This window comes from Moschus berezovskii, chromosome 3, assembly GCF_049115385.1.
Source record: "Moschus berezovskii isolate FMDL1 chromosome 3, NW_MosBer_1.0, whole genome shotgun sequence".
In the NCBI taxonomy this organism is placed as follows: Eukaryota; Metazoa; Chordata; class Mammalia; order Artiodactyla; family Moschidae; genus Moschus; species Moschus berezovskii.
Genome location: NC_142462.1, coordinates 15445600 through 15467199, shown reverse-complemented (window position 1 = coordinate 15467199; position 21600 = coordinate 15445600). Strand labels below are relative to the sequence as shown.

General features: G+C 37.5%; 1 protein-coding gene and 1 pseudogene across 4 annotated transcripts in view; one reads left to right on the top strand and one right to left on the bottom strand.

Annotated features, from left to right (window-relative positions):
• Positions 1-21600, bottom strand: part of ANKIB1 (ankyrin repeat and IBR domain containing 1) — a 159274-nt gene that overhangs the window by 76935 nt on the left and 60739 nt on the right. For 3 of the 4 annotated variants that reach the window (XM_088833206.1, XM_088833212.1, XM_088833210.1), the window contains exons 2-3: positions 20178-20456; positions 6386-6686 (exon numbers count right to left, since the gene is read on the bottom strand). In XM_088833206.1, coding sequence (XP_088689332.1) covers positions 6386-6686; positions 20178-20365 — 489 coding nt within the window. In that variant the 5' untranslated portion in view covers positions 20366-20456. Of the gene's footprint in view, positions 1-6385; positions 6687-20177; positions 20457-21600 lie in introns of those variants that run through there. The other variant, XM_088833219.1, reaches the window with a different exon arrangement.
• Positions 11214-11962, top strand: LOC129552215 (non-selective voltage-gated ion channel VDAC2 pseudogene; annotated as a pseudogene).

Sequence of the window (21600 nt, the reverse complement as noted above, 5' to 3'; positions counted from 1 at the left end):
CTCTTGATGAGGGTGAAGGAGGAGAGTGAGAAACCAGTTTAAAACTCAGTATTAAAAAAATTAAGATCATGGCATCTGGTCCCATCACTTCATGGCAAATAGAAAGGGAAAAGGTGGAAGCAGTGACAGATCCCCTCTTCTTGGGCTCTAAAATCACGGTAGCCATGAAATTAGAAGACAACTGCTTCTTGGCAGGAAAGCTATGACAAACCTAGACAGTGTGTTAAAAAGCAAAAACCTCACTTTGCTGACAAAGGCCCACAGAGTCAAGACTATGGTCTTTCCAGCAGCCACGTACAGTTGTGAGAGCTGGACCATAAAGGCAGAGTGCCAAAGAACTGAGGCTTTCAAACTGTAGTGCTGGAGAAGACTCTTGAGAGTTCCCTGGACAGCAAGGAGATCAACCCTGATTATTCATTGAAAGGACTGATGCTGAAGCTCCAATACTCTGACCACTGATGCAAAGAGCCAAGTCACTGGAAAAGACCCTGATGCTGAGAAAGATTGAAGGCAGAAGAGGAGGCTGACAGAGGATGAGATGGTTGGATGCCATCACTGATGCAATGGACATGAAATTGGGCAAACTCTGGGAGATGGTGAGGGACAGGGAAGCCTGGTGTGCTGCAGTCCATGGGGTCGCAAAGAGTCTGATGCAACTTGGTGACTGAACAACAACAACAACAGACCTAACCCATCATTCCTCTCCAAAGTCTATCTCTACTCCAAAGGAGAAAATAAAAAACTCAGCAACTGAGGAAAGCGTGTGTTATCTATAGTATAAAATTCTTCTAAGATTTGTATTGTTTAAAAAAAATATTTATTCATTTATTTTTGGCTGTGCTGGATCTTTGCTGCTGTGTGGGCTCTTCTCCAGTTGCAGCAAGCAGGGGCTACCCTTCACAGCGGCGTGCGGGCTTCTCACTGTGGTGGCTTCTCTTATAGTAGAGCATGGGCTCTAGAGCATAGGCTCAGTAGTTGGGACACGTGTGCTAAGATGCCCTGTGGCATGTGGGATCTTCCCAGATCAGAGACTGAGCCCCTTTCTTCTTCATTGGCAGGTGGATTCTTTACCACTGAGAGACCAGGGAAGCCCTAAGATTTAAGTTTTAATGGAGTTCCACTTTTGCATGCAAGGCATCCATTTCCTAGTATTTTTAAAGTTCTTTATATACTTAAAGTACACAGGAGTTGCTACATATTGATAATTTTACGTATTTAAAATAAACTTCTATAGTAGGGCATCCTCTTCATTTTCCTCTCCCAATCTTTGCATAATGCAGGGATCCACTGCAAACTAGCCTACCGTCTGTTCCTATACAGCCTGCAAACTAAACTGTTTATACATTTTTAAATGGTTGAAAACTATCATAAGACTATTTCACGATATGTGAAAATTGTAAGAAATTCAAGTAGGAATACCCATAAATAAAGTTTTATTGGAACACTGCCATGCTCATTTATATACTCTATGCCTGCTTTCATGACACTGTGGCATGGTTGAGCAGGTGTCTAAAAGAGTTACTATCTGGGGATTTACCTGGTGGCACAGTGGATAAAAATCCACCTGCCAATGCAAGGAACATGGACGTGAGTCCTGGTCGGGGAAGATTCTACATGCCATGGAGTAACTGAGCCCGCGAGCTGCAATACGGTGTAACTTCTGAAGCCCATTGTGTTCTGGGCCTGTGAGCTGCAACTACTGAAGCCTGCATGCCCTAGAGCCCGCACACCACAACTTCTGAGCCTGCGTGCCACAACTACTGAACATGCGTCCAGAACCTGTGCTCCCCGCCAAGAAGCCCATGCACCATAAATAAGAGTAACTCTGGCTCGCCTAAACTATAGAAATAACCCACGAGGCAATGAAGCCCTAGCAAAGCCAAAAATAAATAAAATTATAAAAAAATTTTAAATTAAATATACACTATCTGGGCTTTCACAGAAAAATGTTTGCCTACCCTTGGAATGATTCTTTGAAATAAGAAAAAATTAGAATTAAAGGGACTTTAATTGCATTAATAAATGTTCAACATATAAGCATTTCTAATTTTCATACAACTGCAGTCTACTCTTCTTTGTGTTACTTTTATCTCATAAATAATGTGAATGATTAATTTGTCAAACTTCAAATTTTCCTACTTAAGGAAAAAGCAGGATTTGATATAAGCATCTGTTGTTAGAAGGTGACCCACAGAGATAAAAAGAAGGGGCTGGCCAAAATAGGCAAGGAAGAGCTATATTCTGCAAATTAGTGGCATGAGTTTGACACAAAAAAACAAAACAAAAACATTGCCAAGATAAATCCAAGTATCAAGAGTAGATATGGTGGTAATGGCAGCATCATTAATAGGAACAAGGCAGTCCAGAAGTGAGGAAATCAACTAGGCAGTAATACAGCATGAGAAACTCCAGGGTGGGGGTGGGAGTGGGGAGTCGGGGGGGGAGGGGGTGGGGGTGGTGTGTGTGTGTGTGTGTGTGTGTGTGTATCAGTATATCTATATCTTATATTTAGCCACTGATACCTTCACACATGCAAGTTTCTAAAAAAACTCTATGATTAAGAGGTTTTATATGTTGTGTTCTGTGTATGTACATGTGTGTGCCCCTTTAGCTTACTACAGACCATAATTATTAGACAGAAGGGGAAGTTGTAAACGTTTCATTTAAATGGTTCAAAACAATGAGCCACAAGAATCTGTGTGTTTAAATGCACATACATAATTGCCCAATGTCGACTTTATCAATTCTGTCCTTAAATAAACACAAAAAAAAATCTTCAATAGCTAGAAAAGACATATTTCCATAGACATTTATAAATAAATCCTTAAGAGTTAAAAAAAATAGTTTGGCCTTAACCATGGAATAAAACAATCAATTTAACCTTAAAGGTCAGACATTAAAAATAGGATCTATTTTACTACAATCACAGATTAACAGAAAAATAAGTTCTTTTGAGATAACTGTGATAGTTACCTCTTGGATGATTGGACAGTTTCCTCTTCTTTGATAATCTCAAAGAAGCTGAGTGACTGAAGGTCTACAGATAATCACTGTGAGGACCAGGACTAGATACCAGTGCTCTTTACACCATACTATGATAGCTTAATGAAAAAAAATAATAAACATCTGATAACACTCTTTCACTCAACCCAAACCCTTTAAATCATGCTTGGTATCAGTGAGCACTACGAATACCAGAAGACCTTAACACAAAGACATTTAGGACTAACACTCTACGAAGCACAGTCATAGAGTAGGTTATATGAGAGTTGGACTGTGAAGAAAGCTGATGGCCGAAGAATTGATGCTTTTGAACTGTGGTGCCGGAGAAGACTCTTGAGAGTCCCTTGGACTGCAAGGAGATCCAACCAGTCCATTCTAAAGGAGATCAGTCCTGGGTGTTCATTGGAAGGACTGATGCTGAGGCTGAAACTCCAATACTTTGGCCACCTCATGCGAAGAGTTGACTCACTGGAAAAGTCTGATGCTGGGAGGGACTGGGGGCAGAGGAGAAGGGGACGACAGAGGATGAGATGGCTGGATGGCATCAGCGACTCGATGAACATGAGTTTGAGTGAACTCCAGAAGTTGGTGATGGACAGGGAGGCCTGGCGTGCTGTGATTCATGGGGTCACAAAGAGTCAGACACAACTGAGCGACGGAACTGAACTGAACTGAATACATGTCAATGTATTTGTTTTATGTACTAGAACTTGAAACACAATAAGGCCTCTGGAAATTAGTTAATGTACACTTTCTTGTAAAACTCTTTGTGTTTAATTAACAGTAAACATTATCAAAAATCATTCAAGTCCTGAGGTAGGGTAAATACACACACAAGTACATAAAACAGATTTAAAAATAGCTTTATATAGGTAAAATGACAAGCTAAAATCTGTTGATGACAACTAGAATAAATGCATAATGAAGGTATTTATAGGGTTCTATTTACGGTTTTTACATTAAGTCAAACAGCTCTTCTGAATACAGAAAAATGAAAACAGTTATTAAATGGTGTGGTTTGTATAACGTCATATACTGAAAGATCAAACAGTAAAACATTACACATTCACACCAAGCAAATCATCAGGCTTGTCAGTCAGAATAAATCTGGCATTTTCTTCACTGAATAAAAAATGATATACAAGCACATAAATATGTTGGCAAAAATACGAATTCACTTTTTGAAAACAATTTAATAAGCCCATTCCTGTAAACTTACTTCAAAATCAACAATTACTAAAGCAATGCTTATAGAGAATTTTTGGAAGCAAGATATAAAGCAGCATTCTGAAGCTCCAATACTTTGGCCACCTCATGTGAAGAGTTGACTCACTGGAAAAGACTCTGATGCTGGGAGGGATTGGGGGCAGGAGGAGAAGGGGATGACAGAGAATGAGATGGCTGGATGGCATCACCGACTCAATGGATATGAGTTTGCGTGAACTCCGGGAGCTGGTGATGGACAGGGAGGCTTGGCATGCTGTGATTCATGGGGTCGCAAAGAGTCGGACACGACTGAGCGACTGAACTGAACTGAAGAGCAATATTATTACTATCAATAAGAAGCTATTTTCTACTCTAGCTCACTTGAAAATTATTAATATGATGCTGATGCAGTCCTGTCAACAAGTCACTATAGCAGTGATTCATTCGTAAGAGGTGGGCATAGAACAATATATCAAAAAACTTGTGTAAAAGCCTCAGGAATTCTGTCAATAGCCTCATTCCATGCTAAATCCTAAGACATCCTTCTACCACACTGAGAATCAATGTTAGAAAGCAAAGCTTAAGATTAGTTTTAAGTTAACGACCATCACTGGACTTCCCTCATAGCTCAGTTGGTAAAGACTCTGCCTGCAATGCAGGAGACCCCGGTTCGATCCCTGGGTCAGGAAGATCCCCTGCAGAAGGAAATGGCAACCCACTCCAATGTTCTTGCCTGGAGAATCCTATGGGCAGAGGAGCCTGGCGAGCTACAGCCCTTGGGGTTGCAAGAGTTGGACACGACTTAATGACTAAACCAACCAACTAAATGACTGTCACTAACTCAGTAGTGGGCAAAGGTGACATAATTCCAAGAGCTGAAATGACTAATATTCTAAAAGATCAGTAAGTATCACAAACAAGAGCAAAAAACACAGGATCAGAAGGCTTCCAGAAGGTGAGAACAACTGACACTTCAGATACACTAAAGAAGTCATATAAATGGCCATAACCTTTTAACCTGAGTAAGAAAATGGAGAACCTTCATGACTTTTTGTGTATTTATAAATTTAGAAGTGTAAGTTTATACACAAGAATAATATTAAGGAAATACTAAATTTTCAGATGTATATTTTAATCTTAATAACATTTAATCTGGAAAACTACTTTTCTAATCAAGTCCTACATTTCTGATAAATGGATACTCTGATTCAATTTATAATGCTCCCCACTGAAACTTAAATACATTTATGCAAAAGAAGGTCTAAGAGTTATGTATGGATTGACATGTACATAGCTGAAAGAATATAGCTGTATAGCAGCGAGGACAGTATAAAGAATAATGATTTCTTAGTTAAGATCCTGGAGTATATGGCTGATTTTATCTAAGCCTGTTGTTAGAGATAGATATATATATATATATGAAAAACAGATGGGAAAATTCAAATACAAAGTACTCAGGCACTTTAGTGCAAATTACACAGAAAAAACCCAGCACATTTTAATATATAAAAAATTTTAAAGCCCCAATAAATATATTCATTAATATTTATCCCTTGCTGCTGCTTCTTATTCAGTCAGTAAGTCGTGTTCAACTCTGCAACCCCATGGACTATAGCCTGTCAGACTATAGCCTCTTTTGTCCATGGGATTTCCCAGGCAAGAATACCAGCGTGGGTTGCCCTTTCCTTCTTCAGGGGATCTTCCTGCCCAGGGATCGAACCCTGGTCTCCTTCATTGCAGGCGGATTCTTTTACTGCTGAGCCACTTGCAAAGCTCATATGCTTAGGGAACTGATCACTTCTAGATAATATAGGTAAAGGTTCCACTTGTCAAGACTTGCCATATGTAAACATTCTATAAACTGGCGTCTAAAATCAGCAACAAGTGAAACTTTTGATACCAAAAGTATTACTCTCAATAAGATAGTGTTCGTATGATGACTGCTATGTTCAGGGATGTCAGTCAATTTTAAATCGCTTCTGATTCCATTTCCAAGGATGAATGTTTGTGGGTTTGTTTTTCCTAAAACAAGGGCTCCCAATTCTTTTAGAAACACAAGAGACAGAAATGATTAGTCAAATTAACTAAGTAAAACAAATACTGATTATTACACATTACCAAGACACAGATTTTACCATGCAGAAAGCTAAAACAAACAAACAGACCAAAGTTTTACCTCTACACAGGTTTTCATCCCTGAGGCAGCAGCATAGTGCAGGGGTGTGTTCTTTTTGTTATCAACAGCGTCAATAGCTGCTCTCTCATATTCGCCTTGGTCAAGTTTTGCTCCTTTCCATCTTAAAATCATCTGTAGACAATCCGCTCTTCTAAAATCATCTTCCGCAGGGCGTGCTAAGCGAGGATGCAGGGCTCCTTCCGAGATCATAATTTGAGGTCCCATACACAACAAATGCATAGATGTTTCATTGTGCACATTCCGTTTATTTGGATTTCCATCTCTACCAAAAAGAAAGGTCCTAAAATGGTAAAGAATTAAAATCAGGTTTTTCCTACCTGGGAATAATACATAGGAGATACATTTAAAGCTCTACTTCTAAGCTGCTAATCCAGTTTCTACTGAAGCACTGTTTCACAATAGGCTGAATGACTAATTTTTTTTTGGTTGTGCTGGATCTTTGTTGCTGTGTGGGCATTTCTCTAGTCGCAGAAAGTGACGGCTCCTCTCTAATAACGGTGCACTGCAGTGGCTTTTCCTGCACAAGGGCTTCAGGAGTTGTGGCACATGGGCTCAGTAGTTGCAGCTCCCACACTCTAGAGTATGGGCTCAGTGGCTGTGGCACACGGGCTTAGTTGTTCCGTGGCACATGGGATCTTCCCAGACCAGGGATCAAACCTGTGTCTTCTGCATTAAGAGGTGGATTCTTTACCACTGAACCACCAGGGATGTCCCACTAATTCTTACGATTATAAAAAATCTTGATTCTACAACAATAATACTAAAAAACCAAAGTTGACTATAATTACAATATTTGCTAATAAAAGAGAAAAAGGCATAGGAGGAAAAAAGAAAGGTAAGGAAAAGGAAAATGACAGAGAAGAGAAAAGGAAAAAAAGGAAGAAAGAAAGGAACCAAAGGGGCATACAACAGACTAGTATGTCAATTAACATAAATGTCTTAGGTACATTATTAAACATATCCCAGCGATTTATTTTTTTTGTTATTGCTCTGCTATATTTTATTTCTCTTGAATACATATTTACTTAAGAAGAATGCTGACAATATAGGAGAAGCAAGCAATGAGTAAGTCTGGAAGTAAATGTTAAATCTAGGAAAATTTTATCTGAGTTTTCCTCAGCCTTTGAAAGAATAAGGCATATATTTATATAATGTAACAAAGTGACTTAGCAGCAGCAGCAGCAGCAACACCTTCTTAAGGCAATAAGCTAGGTGAGTTCTGGAAGACCACGATCTAATTTCAAGGTGGTAGACCTTACTGATGATAATAGGTGAGCTGCCTTAACTTCTGCCAGATCCAGATCTGAGAGCTGTGCCTAGCATCTACTACATCTTTTTGGGCTAGGCTCAGTGAATTAACATTTGAGCCAGTTCAGTAGCCATAATAGGAAATGAGTTGGATAAAACCTAGGATAATTCAGTCAGCCTGCACTAAAACACACAAATATACTATGAAATGCGCATGCAGGCTCATATCCAAAGATGAGTCAATTTACTATGGAGGGCTGGTATCACTTGCATTCCTATGTCTAAGGACACAACAGTAACGGGAAGGGAGCAGAAGAGTCAAACGCTAAATCCTAGATACATCTGGATTGTTTTTTGGTCAGTTTTAGCTTAGAACAAGAAAAAACAAAGACAAAACCCTGACCAGAAAGGAACTAGGATGAGCTCTTCAACTTGAATGAATGAGCCAAGCTAGAAAGCTCTTATGAGGAAAAAGGCTGAGTAAGATGTCTTAAGGTGGTTTCCAATTTTTAGAACAACTCTGGGTATCTCCTGCTTTTCTTATTCAAGATTCTAGACAGCTCAGCAATATAGCCCTTCAAAACTAGCCTATTAGGCTTCTAGGGTCCACATTCATTTGCGCCATCTTGAAAGTAAAACAGGAAGTCTCTGAAGCAGGAACAAATGAAATATTATAGTAACTAGTGCCTCATACCCCAACTCCTACCACTGGGGTAATTCAATCTGAGCCAGGTCAGACATCATATAGTACATGTACTGGGGTCTGCACTGCAGAGCAATGTGACAGGCAGACTAGTATCTCCACCCCAAAGAGGCCTATGTCCTAATCCCTGGGACCTGTGAATGTTACCTTATACAGTCAAAGGGACTTCACAGATATGTTTAAGTTAAGGTTCTTGACACTGGGAAAGTATCCTAGTATCCAGGTGGGCCCAATGTAATCACGAATCCTTAGAAGAGAAAGACAGGAGGGTCAGAATCAGAGACATATTGGAAGGTGCTATGCTGCTGTCTTTAAAAATGGTGGAAGGGGCCACAAGCCAAGAAGTGCAGGCAGCTTTTAGAAACTGGAAAAGGTAAGGGATTCTACCCAAGAGCATACAGAAGGAACATAACTCTGCCAACACTGTGAGTTTAATTCAGTGGAACCATTTCAGATTTCTGATCTCCAGAGTTTTAAGATAATACATTTGCGTTGTTTTTAGTCACCAAGTCTGTGGTAATTTGTTATAGCAACAATAGGAATGAGCCCTAAATATAAGACTCTGGAAAGCTTCTGTAGTAGATCTCCTTCCCTCTGGAAACCAGGGAAGGTGTGAAGAGAAGAAGGGGTCAGGGATGGGGGGATTGTTTGTGCAGAGGTTGAACCTATCCTTGAGTATGAATGAACACTGTTCTAGGGAAGATCTTGGGTTCCTATGCTCTGCAATGTAAAATATATTTCCGGGCAAAAGATAAGACTATCATCTCTGAGTCTTACAACTCAGGGAATATAGGAATGGTCTCAGGTCTCATCCACTCCTTACCCCCGAGTCAAATGTTAAACAAGTATCTCCTGAGAAGTAAGTATCTCCAGTATCTCCTGGAGCTCTCAAACTCTACTCAGTCCAAGTTTAACTTTCAAAGCTTGTCTTTGAAGCTCAGGTCCCAAGTTCTAATAAAATTTGCTCAGAAAGCCACATTTTCTCTAAAGTCCTACAGAGCCATTATGGCCCTTCCCTCAGTACATGTGTAGGCTCTTTACTGCTTACTCCATCTGGTTTCCAAGGATCTGACCTAGCCATCTAAACAAACCCAACCCTACTTAGAAGCCTCTTTACACTAAGCTCCCTCCTCTAGCTGCACTGATCATTCCCTTGTCTTCCTGTAACATCCTAATTACATAATTCATTACATCATATCACAGTTACTTTCTTATATATCTGTTCCATTCTCCCACTTGGTTTATAGCCTTTTAAGGCTAAGTCTATATCCTGTTCTTTCGTGAATCCCCAATATAGTGTCAAACACAGTGGACACTCTTGCTATAATTTTGATAGATTAACTACTTTGTGTATTACTTGAATGAGGAAGATTGGTGATGTGGCATTGGGAATACATGAAGACAGAATTCTAGATCTCTCAAGCCAGTAGCACAGCAGACTGGTCAAGAATACAGTACCTACTGACCAGTACAGACTGCCTGGCTGTAGTCCTAGTTCTGTCACTTTCTAGGTGTGTGATCTTGCACGAAATAGCTAATATATAAAATATACTATGTATGTAACCAATATAAACATACAACTAATAAATATATTATATACATAAAACCAACTAACATATGGCTCCTATTCTTTGACCAAGTAAACCTACTCCTGAAATTTATCCTAAAGGAAACAAAGAATAAAAATGTATACTACTACTAATAATAATATTCAATAGAACTGCTATTTTGAAAAGAAAAATTTATAATCACTTAAATGTCTGGTTATAGGAAAACTGGGAAATATAAATACAGTATTTTTGTACAATAGAAAAGTATAAAGTCATTAACAAGTCTATATAAGAATATTTATAGCAAAAATCAGAAGGGACATGGAATGATTCTAACAGTTGTTTAAGGGAGGCAGGAATGTGAGTATTTATATAACCATAATGTTGCTTCATAGTTTAAAAAAAAAGGGAAAATATATTTTTCCTAAGTCAACAATTGATGATAAAATTTTCAATGACACTTCCCTGAATTTATAATGTCTGGATTACAGTGAATAACCAAAATTTTAAACACTACTATAAAAATGTGTTGCCATTATTAACAATAAAAAAGATTTCATTTTCTTAAAAATTTAATTTAGAAGTAAATTATTAAAATTAATTCAGATTCCATAGGATTCTGTACAACAACATAGATTTAGCTTTTCCTAACAACAGACTGGTTCCAAATAGGAAAGGGAGTACGTCAAAGTTGTATACTGTCACCCTGCTTATTTAACTTATATGCAGAGTACATCATGAGGAACTCTGGACTGGAAGAAGCACAAGCTGGAATCAAGATTGCCAGGAGAAATATAAAAAAACTCAGATATGCAGATGGCACCACCCTTATGGCAGAAAGGGAAGAGGAACTAAAAAGCCTCTTGATGAAAGTGAAAGAGGAGAGTGAAAAAGTTGGCTTGAAGCTCAACATTCAGAAAACTAACATCATGGAATCCGGTCTGATCACTTCATGGGAAATAGATGGGGAACAGTGGAAACAGTGTCAGACTTTATTTTTTTCAGCTCCAAAATCACTGCCGGATGCTGACTGCAGCCATGAAATTAAAAGACACTTACTCCTTGGAAAGAAAGTTATGACCAAAAAGCAGAGACATTACTTTGCCAACCAAGGTCCGTCTCGTCAAGGCTATGGTCTTTCCAGTGGTCATGTATGGATGTGAGAGTTGGACTGTGAAGAAAGCTGATCGCCGAAGAATTGATGCTTTTGAACTGTGGTGTTGGAGAAGACTCTTGAGAGTCCCTTGGACTGCAAGGAGATCCAACCAGTCCATTCTAAAGGAGAACAAACTTTGCCCTCCAGCCGCGGCAGCTGCAGCCCGACGCCGAGCGAGCCGAGTGGCCTCAGCTGCTAGCGGAGCGGCAGCGGCGCCTCCCCTTCCCCGCCGGAGACCACCAGATCACCTCTCCCCACCGCCTCGCCATGGCGACCTACGGACAGAACTGCGCGCGGCCAATGTGTATTCCTCCATCATATGCTGACCTTGACAAAGCTGCCAGAGATATTTTCAACAAAGGATTTGGTTTTGGGTTGGTGAAACTGGATGTGAAAACAAAGTCATGCAGCGGCGTGGAATTCTCAACATCTGGTTCATCTAATACAGACACTGGTAAAGTTACTGGGACCTTGGAGACCAAATATAAATGGTGTGAGTATGGTCTGACTTTCACAGAAAAGTGGAACACTGATAACACTCTGGGAACAGAAATCGCCATTGAAGACCAGATTTGCCAAGGTTTGAAACTGACATTTGATACCACCTTTTCACCAAACACAGGGCAAAAGTCAACAACTCTAGTTTAATTGGAGTGGGCTATACTCAAACTCTGAGGCCTGGTGTGAAGCTTACACTGTCTGCCCTGGTAGATGGGAAGAGCATTAATGCTGGAGGCCACAAACTCGGGCTCGCCCTGGAATTGGAGGCTTAATTCAGCTGAAAGAAACCTCTGGAAATGGGTATCAGAAGATTTGGCCTTAATATATTTCCAGTGTGACCAGCAGGCTTCTCCCACCACCCCACCCCCCGAAGGTGATCAGAACAAAGGATGATCTAAACAAGAGCTGTATTTTAAATATTTAGACAGTTACTTGTTAGCTGGTTTCTAGTTGAATTGGTTGTCTATCTAGTTACCAATACTGCAGTCATGCAGTCACCTATACATTATTTAAATGTATTTAACTGTTAAATGCGCTACCCACTAATAATGAAATAGACATTTATGAAAACTGAAAAAAAAAATAAAGGAGAACAGTCCTGGGTGTTCATTGGAAGGACTGATGCTAAAGCTGAAACTCCAATACTTTGGTCACCTCATGTGAAGAGTTGACTCACTGGAAAAGACCCTGATGCTGGGAGGGATTGGGGGCAGGAGGAGAAGGGGACGACAGAGGATGAGATGGTTGGATGGCATCACCGACTCGATGGACATGAGTTTGAGTGAGCTCCGGGATTTGGTGATGGACAGGGAGGCCTGGCATGCTGTGATTCATGGGGTCGCAAAGAGCTGGACACGACTGAGCAATTACACTGAACCGAACTGATAAATCTACGTTTACTCTCCACTTCTGTATGACCCTATTCTGATCACTGTACTAAAACTGCACTTATTCACATCATCATGAATTTTCTAAGAGTTAAGTTCTTATCCTCAATTCTTGTTTTAACCTTAAACTGCTAATAATTCATTTATATCCTGATCTCTTTATTACCTTGGTTTCCATAACTACCCATCTTTTTAACAGGTCTCTTAATTTTTTTCATAACAACTTCTCTTTTAACTATGACGATGGCTCTACTTTCCTATCTCCTTAATGGAAGCAAACTCACTTTCTGAGTCTATTTTCTTCTCTGTACATCTTCCTTCCTTCCAGAGAGCACATCCATTCTTAAAGTCACTTATCTTTCGGTGGTTTCTATGAATACACATTGTAAACTGTAAACTTTTATCGGAACCCAAATGACAGACAGTGGTAGCAGAATCACAGTTTTTCTAAAAGGGCTTTTACTATTATTTCAGTGATAATTCTTAATGCTCTATCACCCTGATTACCACCCTGACCTTGACGCCATATTCTAAATTTTTATGGGTTTCCCTGGTGGCTCAGCTGGTAAAAGAATCTGCCTGCAATGCAGGAGACCTGGGTTTGATCCCTGTGATGGGAAGATCCCCTGGAGAAGGGAAAGGCTACTTACTCCAGTACTCTGGCCTGGAGAATTCCATGGACTGTACAGTCCACAAAGAGTCACAAAGAGTTTAAGCCCCATTTCTCTTGCACATTCCATCATTATCTCATATGCAGTTGAGCTCCCCTCAAAATAACCGTCTTCTCTGTTACAGCCTCAATTTCTTGTCATAACACTATTACTTCAGTAGCTACTAAGATACACATATACTTTCAGTTCCCTTTACATCTTACCTTTCACACATTATTTTTGAGTAGCTGTAATTATATTATAGAGGTTAGGCATATTGTTAAGAAAACAGATTAAGTGTGTGCACAGCAAGACAGCTGAGGAGAGAACTGAATTTCAATCCATTTATAAGAATAAATCCTGAAATACAAGAATCAAAAAAAAAAACCCAAAAAACTGGAAACTCTACTTTAATTCTCAAAGCTTGATATTAACATATGTTCTGACAAATACATGCTGTAATAAAGATTTTATATCTTATCTATACCAAAAGACAGGCCCCTTTCATATTCTAGGAAGCACAAGAAGTTATCCTATAAAATCTAAGGAACAAGCACTCTAATTTCCCATTTTATACATGCCTATCCAAACTAAAACATGTGGACTCCAAAGTCTAAACAGTGCTTTTGCTATATCAAAAAGTAACTGTTTATGAATATGGATTTAGTTTCCCATGAAAGAAGCACTGTGGTATGGTATAATGTAAACACACAGCATTTAGGTTCAGAGAGACACAGATGCAAACTAGCTCCTAAACTGTAAACTGCCTGTCTTTTACCATATCATTATGTCCAAGAAGAGCAGAAAGTTGTGCCTGCTATTGCAGGTACCGTAAAGCTAAAGGAAATGGGGATTAAATCAAGGCCTTATTGCAATTTACTTTATGGCTATTAAAGTATATTGTCCTTGGCTAGGTATACTACTTTGTCTACCCATATATGTCATGTGTAAGGAATCTACCATGATGACGTACTCCTTTTCCTATTTGGAACCAGTCTGTTGTTCCATGTACAGTTCTGTTACTTCCTGACCTGCATACAGGTTTCTCAAGAAGCAGGTCAGGTGGTCTGGTATTCCTATCTGTTTCAGAATTTTCCAGTTTGTGGTGATCCACACAGTCAAAGGCTTTGGCATAGTCAATAAAGCAGAAATAGATGTTTTTCTTGAACTCTCTTGCTTTTTAAGTGTTAAGTGACATAGTGTTAAGAGGTATTTAATTACAAAATCGACTAATCAATTAAAATAATAATATGATTTGTGATTTTTCTCTGCACTAAATAAATTTTGAATAAAGATACACAGACTAAAGAAATTAGAGTTGTCTAATCTTAGGAAAGGAGAGCAATAAAGTAATTTCTGATTCTAGGACAGGATGTTAAAGGCTTTAATAAAGAAATTATCAATCACTGATCTCCAAACAATTAAGAAAAAAGAAAAAACAAACATTTTAGACTGAAATTGAACGCATAAAGTAAAACTGTAACTATAAAATATATGGCCAAATCATAAAAACAGTCATTTTAAAAGAGAATATATAGTCACCTTTTCTTCAGGTCTTTAAACACTCATTCAATAGAATGATAAGCAGAAGATGGAGACAAATACATCCTTTCTTAGAGAAACCAATAATATTGATCAAATCAGCAATTTTTAAACTTTCTGGTAGTAGACCTTTATAACTTTTACAAATTTAAAAATTACTGAAGATTCGCATTGGGAAACTAGGACTGACTATACACACTGCTTTATGTAAAATAGATAACTATAATAATAAGGACTGATTTTATAACACAGAGAACTCTACTGAAGACTCTGCAATGACCTTTATAGGAAAAGAATCTAAAAAAGACTGGATACATTTATATGAATAACTGATTCACTCTGCTGTAAAGCAGAAACTAACACAAAACTGTAAATCAACTATACTCCAATAAAAAATTTTTAAAAAGATCTCTAAGAGTCTTTGTTTATGAGTTAAATATGTAGAGATATTCATCATATTAAAAATTAAAATAAATTTATCCATTAAAAATAAACTCATTATATATCTGACATTCCTAATATCTTAAAATGAAAAATAACTATTTTTTTAAAAAAATTAAGTGAACACAATGGCATTGTTTTACATGTTTACAAATCTTTTTCTTTTTTTACAAATCTTTTTTAACATTTGGCTAATAGAAGACAGATTCTCACAGTATTAAATCAGTTATGATATGTTTCGTTTGGGTTGAAGCATATGAAGAAAATCCAGCCTTATATAATTAGAAAAGAGAGTAATGTTTTAAAATAGCCTTTTCAGATAAGTGTAAATATTCATATTTGATACCAAAAACTCAACAAGTGGTCATTTCTTAGATTACCTGCAGTATAAAATCTGAAATCGTATCAATGAACTTTTGCACTGCTTAAAATTCTACTGGTGTACCTTATATTTTGAATAAAATATTTTACCCATGCATAACTGCAAAAAATCATATACTTATCTTCTGAAAAATACTAATTCACTAAGTTATACAGATCTTCTAGATTTTGTCACATTTCACTATAGAGTATTTTAAAAACTCATGTTAATTTATATCACAGACAATCTTATTTAGAAAGTCCCTATGTACTGGTAGGGACTACATACTTGACAGCTTAAGGCAGTAAATATAAGTTTTCAAAATTCCAATACTCACTGGCAAGTTCAATCATCTTTTATTGTTGTTATTAGTTTAAAATGTTTTCATGAAAAAATAAGCATCAACATTTCAACTCACACCTCAAACAACAGAACAAGTATTCTTCCTCAAAGTATCAGCATGCAAGAGCAGAAGTACTTTATGCATTCTTCTCATTTACAGACTACTAAAAAGATGTATACTCAAGGATGGAGATTAATTAACATTAGCAATTTTGCTTCATCGAGGAAATTTTAAGTAAAACTGGCTTTTTTTTTTTTAAACAGCAAGTGGCCAGCAGTGAGGAATACAGTAATTACTAGTAAGGTTCGGTGCCACTGCCTTGATTCACCCAAAAGCGTTGGCAGTTTTATCCTCCATTTTTTGCACTATCACCACAAATGTCAACACAGTGAAAAAGGCAAATAACATCTTCAGTTCAGTTCAGTCGCTCAGTCGTGTCCGACTCTTTGTGACCCCATGAATAACAGCACGCCAGGCCTCCCTGTCCATCACCAACTCCCGGAGTTCATGCAAACTCACGTCCATTGAGTCGGTGATGCCATCCAGCCATCTCATTCTCTGTCATCCCCTTCTCCTCCCGTCCCCAATCCTTCCCAGCATCAGAGTCTTTTCCAGTGTGAGTCAACTCATCGCATGAGGTGGCCAAAGTACTGGATTTTCAGCTTTAGCATCAGTCCTTCCAATGAACACCCAGGATTGATCTCCTTTAGAATGGACTGGTTGGATCTCCTTGCAGTCCAAGGGACTCTAAGGAGTCTTCTCCAGCACCACAGTTCAAAAGCATCAATTCTTCGGCAATCAGCTTTCTTCACAGTCCAACTCTCACATCCATACATGACCACGGGAAAAACCATAGCCTTGACGAGATGGACCTTGGTTGGCAAAGCAATGTCTCTGCTTTTTAATATACTATCTAGGTTGGTCATCTTTCCTTCCAAGGAGTAAGCGTCTTTTAATTTCATGGCTGCAATCAGCATCCGCAGTGATTTTGGAGCCCAAAAAAATAAAGTCTGACACTGTTTCCACTGTTTCCCCATCTATTTCTCATGAAGTGATGGGACCAGGGGCTATGATCTTTCTTTTCTGAATGTTGACCTTCAAGCCAACCTTTTCACTCTCCTCTTTCACTTTCCTCAAGAGACTTTTTAGTTCCTCTTCACTAATAACATCTTAAAATTAGTATAAAAATAGTTTTGATCTACTTTACCTCCTTGAAAGCATCTCAGGATCTACAAGTCCTCAGAACGCACTTTAAGACTCACTAGATTAGATATGAAAACAACCTAAATGTCTGTTGACAGATGAATAGATAAAAAACATTTGGTACAAACATGTGAAATATTTACTAGTCAGCCATAAAAAAGAATGAAACAAAGCTCCTGAAGCAACATGGATGGACACAGAGACTACCATAAGTGAAGCAAGTCAGAAAGACAAAGACAAACACCATATGATATTACTTATATGTGGAATCTAAAATGTGACACAATAAACCTAAATGTGAAACAGAAACAAAATCAAGGACACAGAGAACAGACTGCTGGTTACCAAGGGTGACGGGGGTGGGATAGGGCAGAAGTGAGAGTTTGGGATTAGCAGATGCAAAATGATATATACAGAATGGATAAACAACAAAGTGCTACTGTACAGAACAGGGAGCTATATTCAACATCCTGTGATAAACTACAATGGAAAAGATATGCAAAAGACTCACTGGATTAGATACATCTCTTAAAGTTTTCCAATTTTATAAAGTATATTTTAAATTATACTATAAATGATTAAAAAGTGTTTTGCTACTTGAGTTCTTTTATGTTAAAATAGACATATTACCTTAGTAATAACATTCAAAAACATTTTACTGTGGTATTCTAAGAAAGTTTTAATTAATCACATAATAAGACCTGGTATTAAATGTTATTGTTAGTGTTCAATATTCAGAAGCTAAAGCAACAGTTTCATAATCTCACTGAAAATGTTCAAATCAAAAACAAAGACTAAATAGACTAAGTAATCAAGAGTTAATCTACTTAGAGCATTACTGTTTAGTAGTATATTTGTAATACTTACAATCTAGTCAAAGAGATGAGTTTAATAACAACTGGATGATTTAAAATCTAAGTTATAGGAATTTCTGCAAACAAAGAATACTGCAGGTCAGAACAGTTGGTAATGAATTCATAAAAAGTCAGAAATCAAGTGAGGACTTAAAGGACAGGGAATTAGAGAAGAAACAAGACATTTCAGAATCAGGGATTAACAATAAAGCTAAGGGGGTGGCATTTTTAAAAGTGGGAAAAGCAAGAGGGAAGGCAACCAGTCTGACTGATATGATCATGTTGGAGAATAATGAGAGATTAGGCTGACTCGATAGAATGAGGGCAGAGAAAAAAATAAGGCTTTAGAAGCCAAGTAAAATAAGGCAAATAGTGTACCGCTACAGTTTTCTTATGACAGAACATTGAAAAAGATAAACTTTTAGCAAGATTAACCTGCACAAGAGACTTGAAGAGGGAAAGACTTGCAAAAGGAACATTTAGGAGTCAAGTACTTTCAGTATTGGAAGAATGGGTTGATAAGAGTAAACAAAGTTTTAGGCAACAAGAATGGAAAGACCAACCGATAAGACGGAGTGAACTTTGCATTAGTAACAGGTTAGGTAAAGGAGATGAGTAAGTCAAGGATAATCTGAAGATATTTAGGGTTACAAATTTGAGAAATAATAAAACTATATGCTAGGTATCATGAAACATAACACATTCATTTAATTATACAAGCTTAATATTTTACAGACAAGGAAACTGAAATCCAGAGTAACTAATTTGTCTTTCTAATATGGAGATGAGTTTGAGTGAACTCCGGGAGTTAGTGATGGACAGGGAGGCCTGGTGTGCTGTGATTCATGGGGTTGCAAAGAGTCAGACACGACTGAGCGACTGAACTGAACTGAACTGAAGATACTATGCTAGATGCTAGAAGTACAAAGAAAGTCCTTTTAAAAAGCGGTAATTTAGGTAGGCAAAGAGAAGGTTTACAAAATTACAAAACCAATGGGATAGTGTATACCACACAAGTAATACAAACAAAAAAGAACCATATAAGTTCAAAAGAAGACTGAAGTTCCTTGGGGACTGAAGCTCCTTATGGGTTGTGACAGGTTAAGACAGATAAAGAAGGCCTAGGACCTTGCTGTTAAGTCACTAGCCCGCCAGGCTTCTTTGTCCGTGGAATTCTCCAGGCAAGAATCCTGGAGTGGGTTGCCATTTCCTTCCCCAAGAGATATTCCTGACCCACAGATCTAATCCGCATCTCCCACATTAGCAGGCAGATTCTTTACCACTGAGCCACCCGAAAAGCCCAGGACACTGAAGGAAGGCTAAAATTTAGATAAGAAAGAGAAGGCTGAGAGGAGTGATACTCCTGGGAAACAGCATTATGAATGTGGCAGACAGAACACCCGTGGCATGATTCAGGGATATCAGAAAGAGCAACTTAATTTGAAAACAAATTTGTATAAAAAGAAATAGAAAAAGGATTGAAAAGATTTCTGTCAAGTTCTAAAGTACTCAGAGTCTTTTCCAGTGAGTCAACTCGTCGCATGAGGTGGCCAAAGTATTGGAGTTTCAGCTTTAGCATCAGTTCTTCCAATGAACACCCAGAATGCCGACTTAAGAGTTATATTTCACAACACAAGCAAAGAAGTGTTTCTCTTCTGCCATCAGATTTCCACAGTTGCACAATCTACTACTAAAAACACTACATTTATTTTGGAACTACTTTTCTATCCTTTGCTTCTTTCATCTTATAAGTTAGCAAATATCAAATGTAATTCCCATGTAATTAAGAAGAATTCACATACTGCTATCACTAATGCTTTCTTCCTAAAGAGGTTTTTTTTTTTTAAGTTTCTTAGTATTGATATTTTCAGTTTCAAGAAAATGTTTACTTTTAGAAAAGTCTTTTCAAGTAACTGAACCTTTTAAAAGAAGGAAACTCAAATCTGATCAAAACTAGGTAAGGCAAACACATCAGTTTTTCAACTTAAATTGCCTTGGACACCATTCCCTGCAATTTTTTGATAGATGACAAGTACTTTTCTAGAACTGAAACACTGTAAATTAAAACACTACACTGTTATAAAGAATTTATACTATGAAACATACTAAGGATCAAAATGTATTTACAGTAAAAAGATTATGTGAACTAACCTCACAAATGAAACATTATAAAAAATCATACTTAATACTTTAGGCATATGCAGTTTTACAAAGTTTAGTTCACTATAATACCACATAACATGCACATATGTATGCATGTATTCTCAAAGACCAGAGTGTTTTTTTTCCCCTTTCTCTAATCTATTACCAGTTGGTTTACAGTAATACTTACCCTAATATTCTATTCATTCCATGTCTAGCAGCATAGTGTAATGGAGTATTGTGCTGGTAGGGCTCCCCATAAGATGTATTTGGATCAAGGGATTCTTTTAGCTGAGGGTTGCTTTCATATATTTGGCAGGCCAGGTTTTCATCACCATTGATGAGTGCTTTACGGAATTTGGTGGTTGAACTTCCCATGTTTTGTTTTGCTTTTTTCTGATAGGCAATGGCACTTTTTTCCTTCACCCTTCAGCCACTTCTTAAATACTTCTGCAACATCTTTCACATTCTAATGGAGGAAAAAATATTAGATTGTAAAACCAATAATTATGAAGCAGTATCCTAAGGAAAAAATACCACAATTAGGAATACTGATAAAATCTGGGAAGCATATGTAAGGGAAAGAATTATGTTTTACCAAATTTATCTTAATAGCCAAAAAAATCTCTAATGTTTAATATTGCCCAAATTAACTTCTTAAACTGTAATATTTTCCCATATAGAAAGTGACGGTTTCACAGGCTGTACTTTATGCTACAAAGTTACGTATATACATGGTCTTTTCAATTTTCTCCTTCAGAGGCAGGAAATGAGCTTGATTAAAATTTACGGTTGAATCCACTTAAATTCTTGTATAAATTACATATAAATCTGATTCAGCCAATTTCTAGGATAATGAAAAATATAAGAAATTTTGCTCATATAAGAACTCCAGAATATGTTAAATTACAGTAAAGTACAATGAAATTGTTCAATACTTAAAAGGACCTCAAAGAAAAGATTTTTCAAATGTAAATATAGAGGGCTACACAACTCACAGCAAATGAATAAAACTAACTACAACTAATTATACTCAGAATAATGAAATAGTGATTATTCTACCATAATACCATTACATTTTATTTTCTTCTACTGTAAATAATTCAAAACAAGGCTGAAAACATGAACTCTTTATGCCTACTATATTCGGAAAGAGGTTATAATAAAGATCACAGGTATTTACTACTGAAGCAATGTGAGGTGGGTAGGGGAAAGACAAGAAAACAATCACTTAATTTGGAGTATGAAATCTCACATTTACCTACACTGGCTATGTAATTGTAACTACCTTTCTAAAGCCTCAGGTTACTGCCTACACAGTAAAAGGGAACAACCATTTCTTAAGGACAACAGTAAGGATTATGAGATCTATTTATAAGTACCTACCACAGACCTTGGCTAGAATGCTTAATAAATGCTAGTTTTATTCCATTCCAATAAATGTTTCTGAATCTAGTCTTCAGCCATTATTAAAATCAGTCATAAAGGAAACAGCCTATCAAAGGAAGGTATGAAACAAAAGATTTATTCAATTGGTGAGTACCTCTAGTGTTGTGCTAATAGAAGATAAAACTGAAAATAGGTTGTGGCCAGACTAAGAAACGTATCCTTTA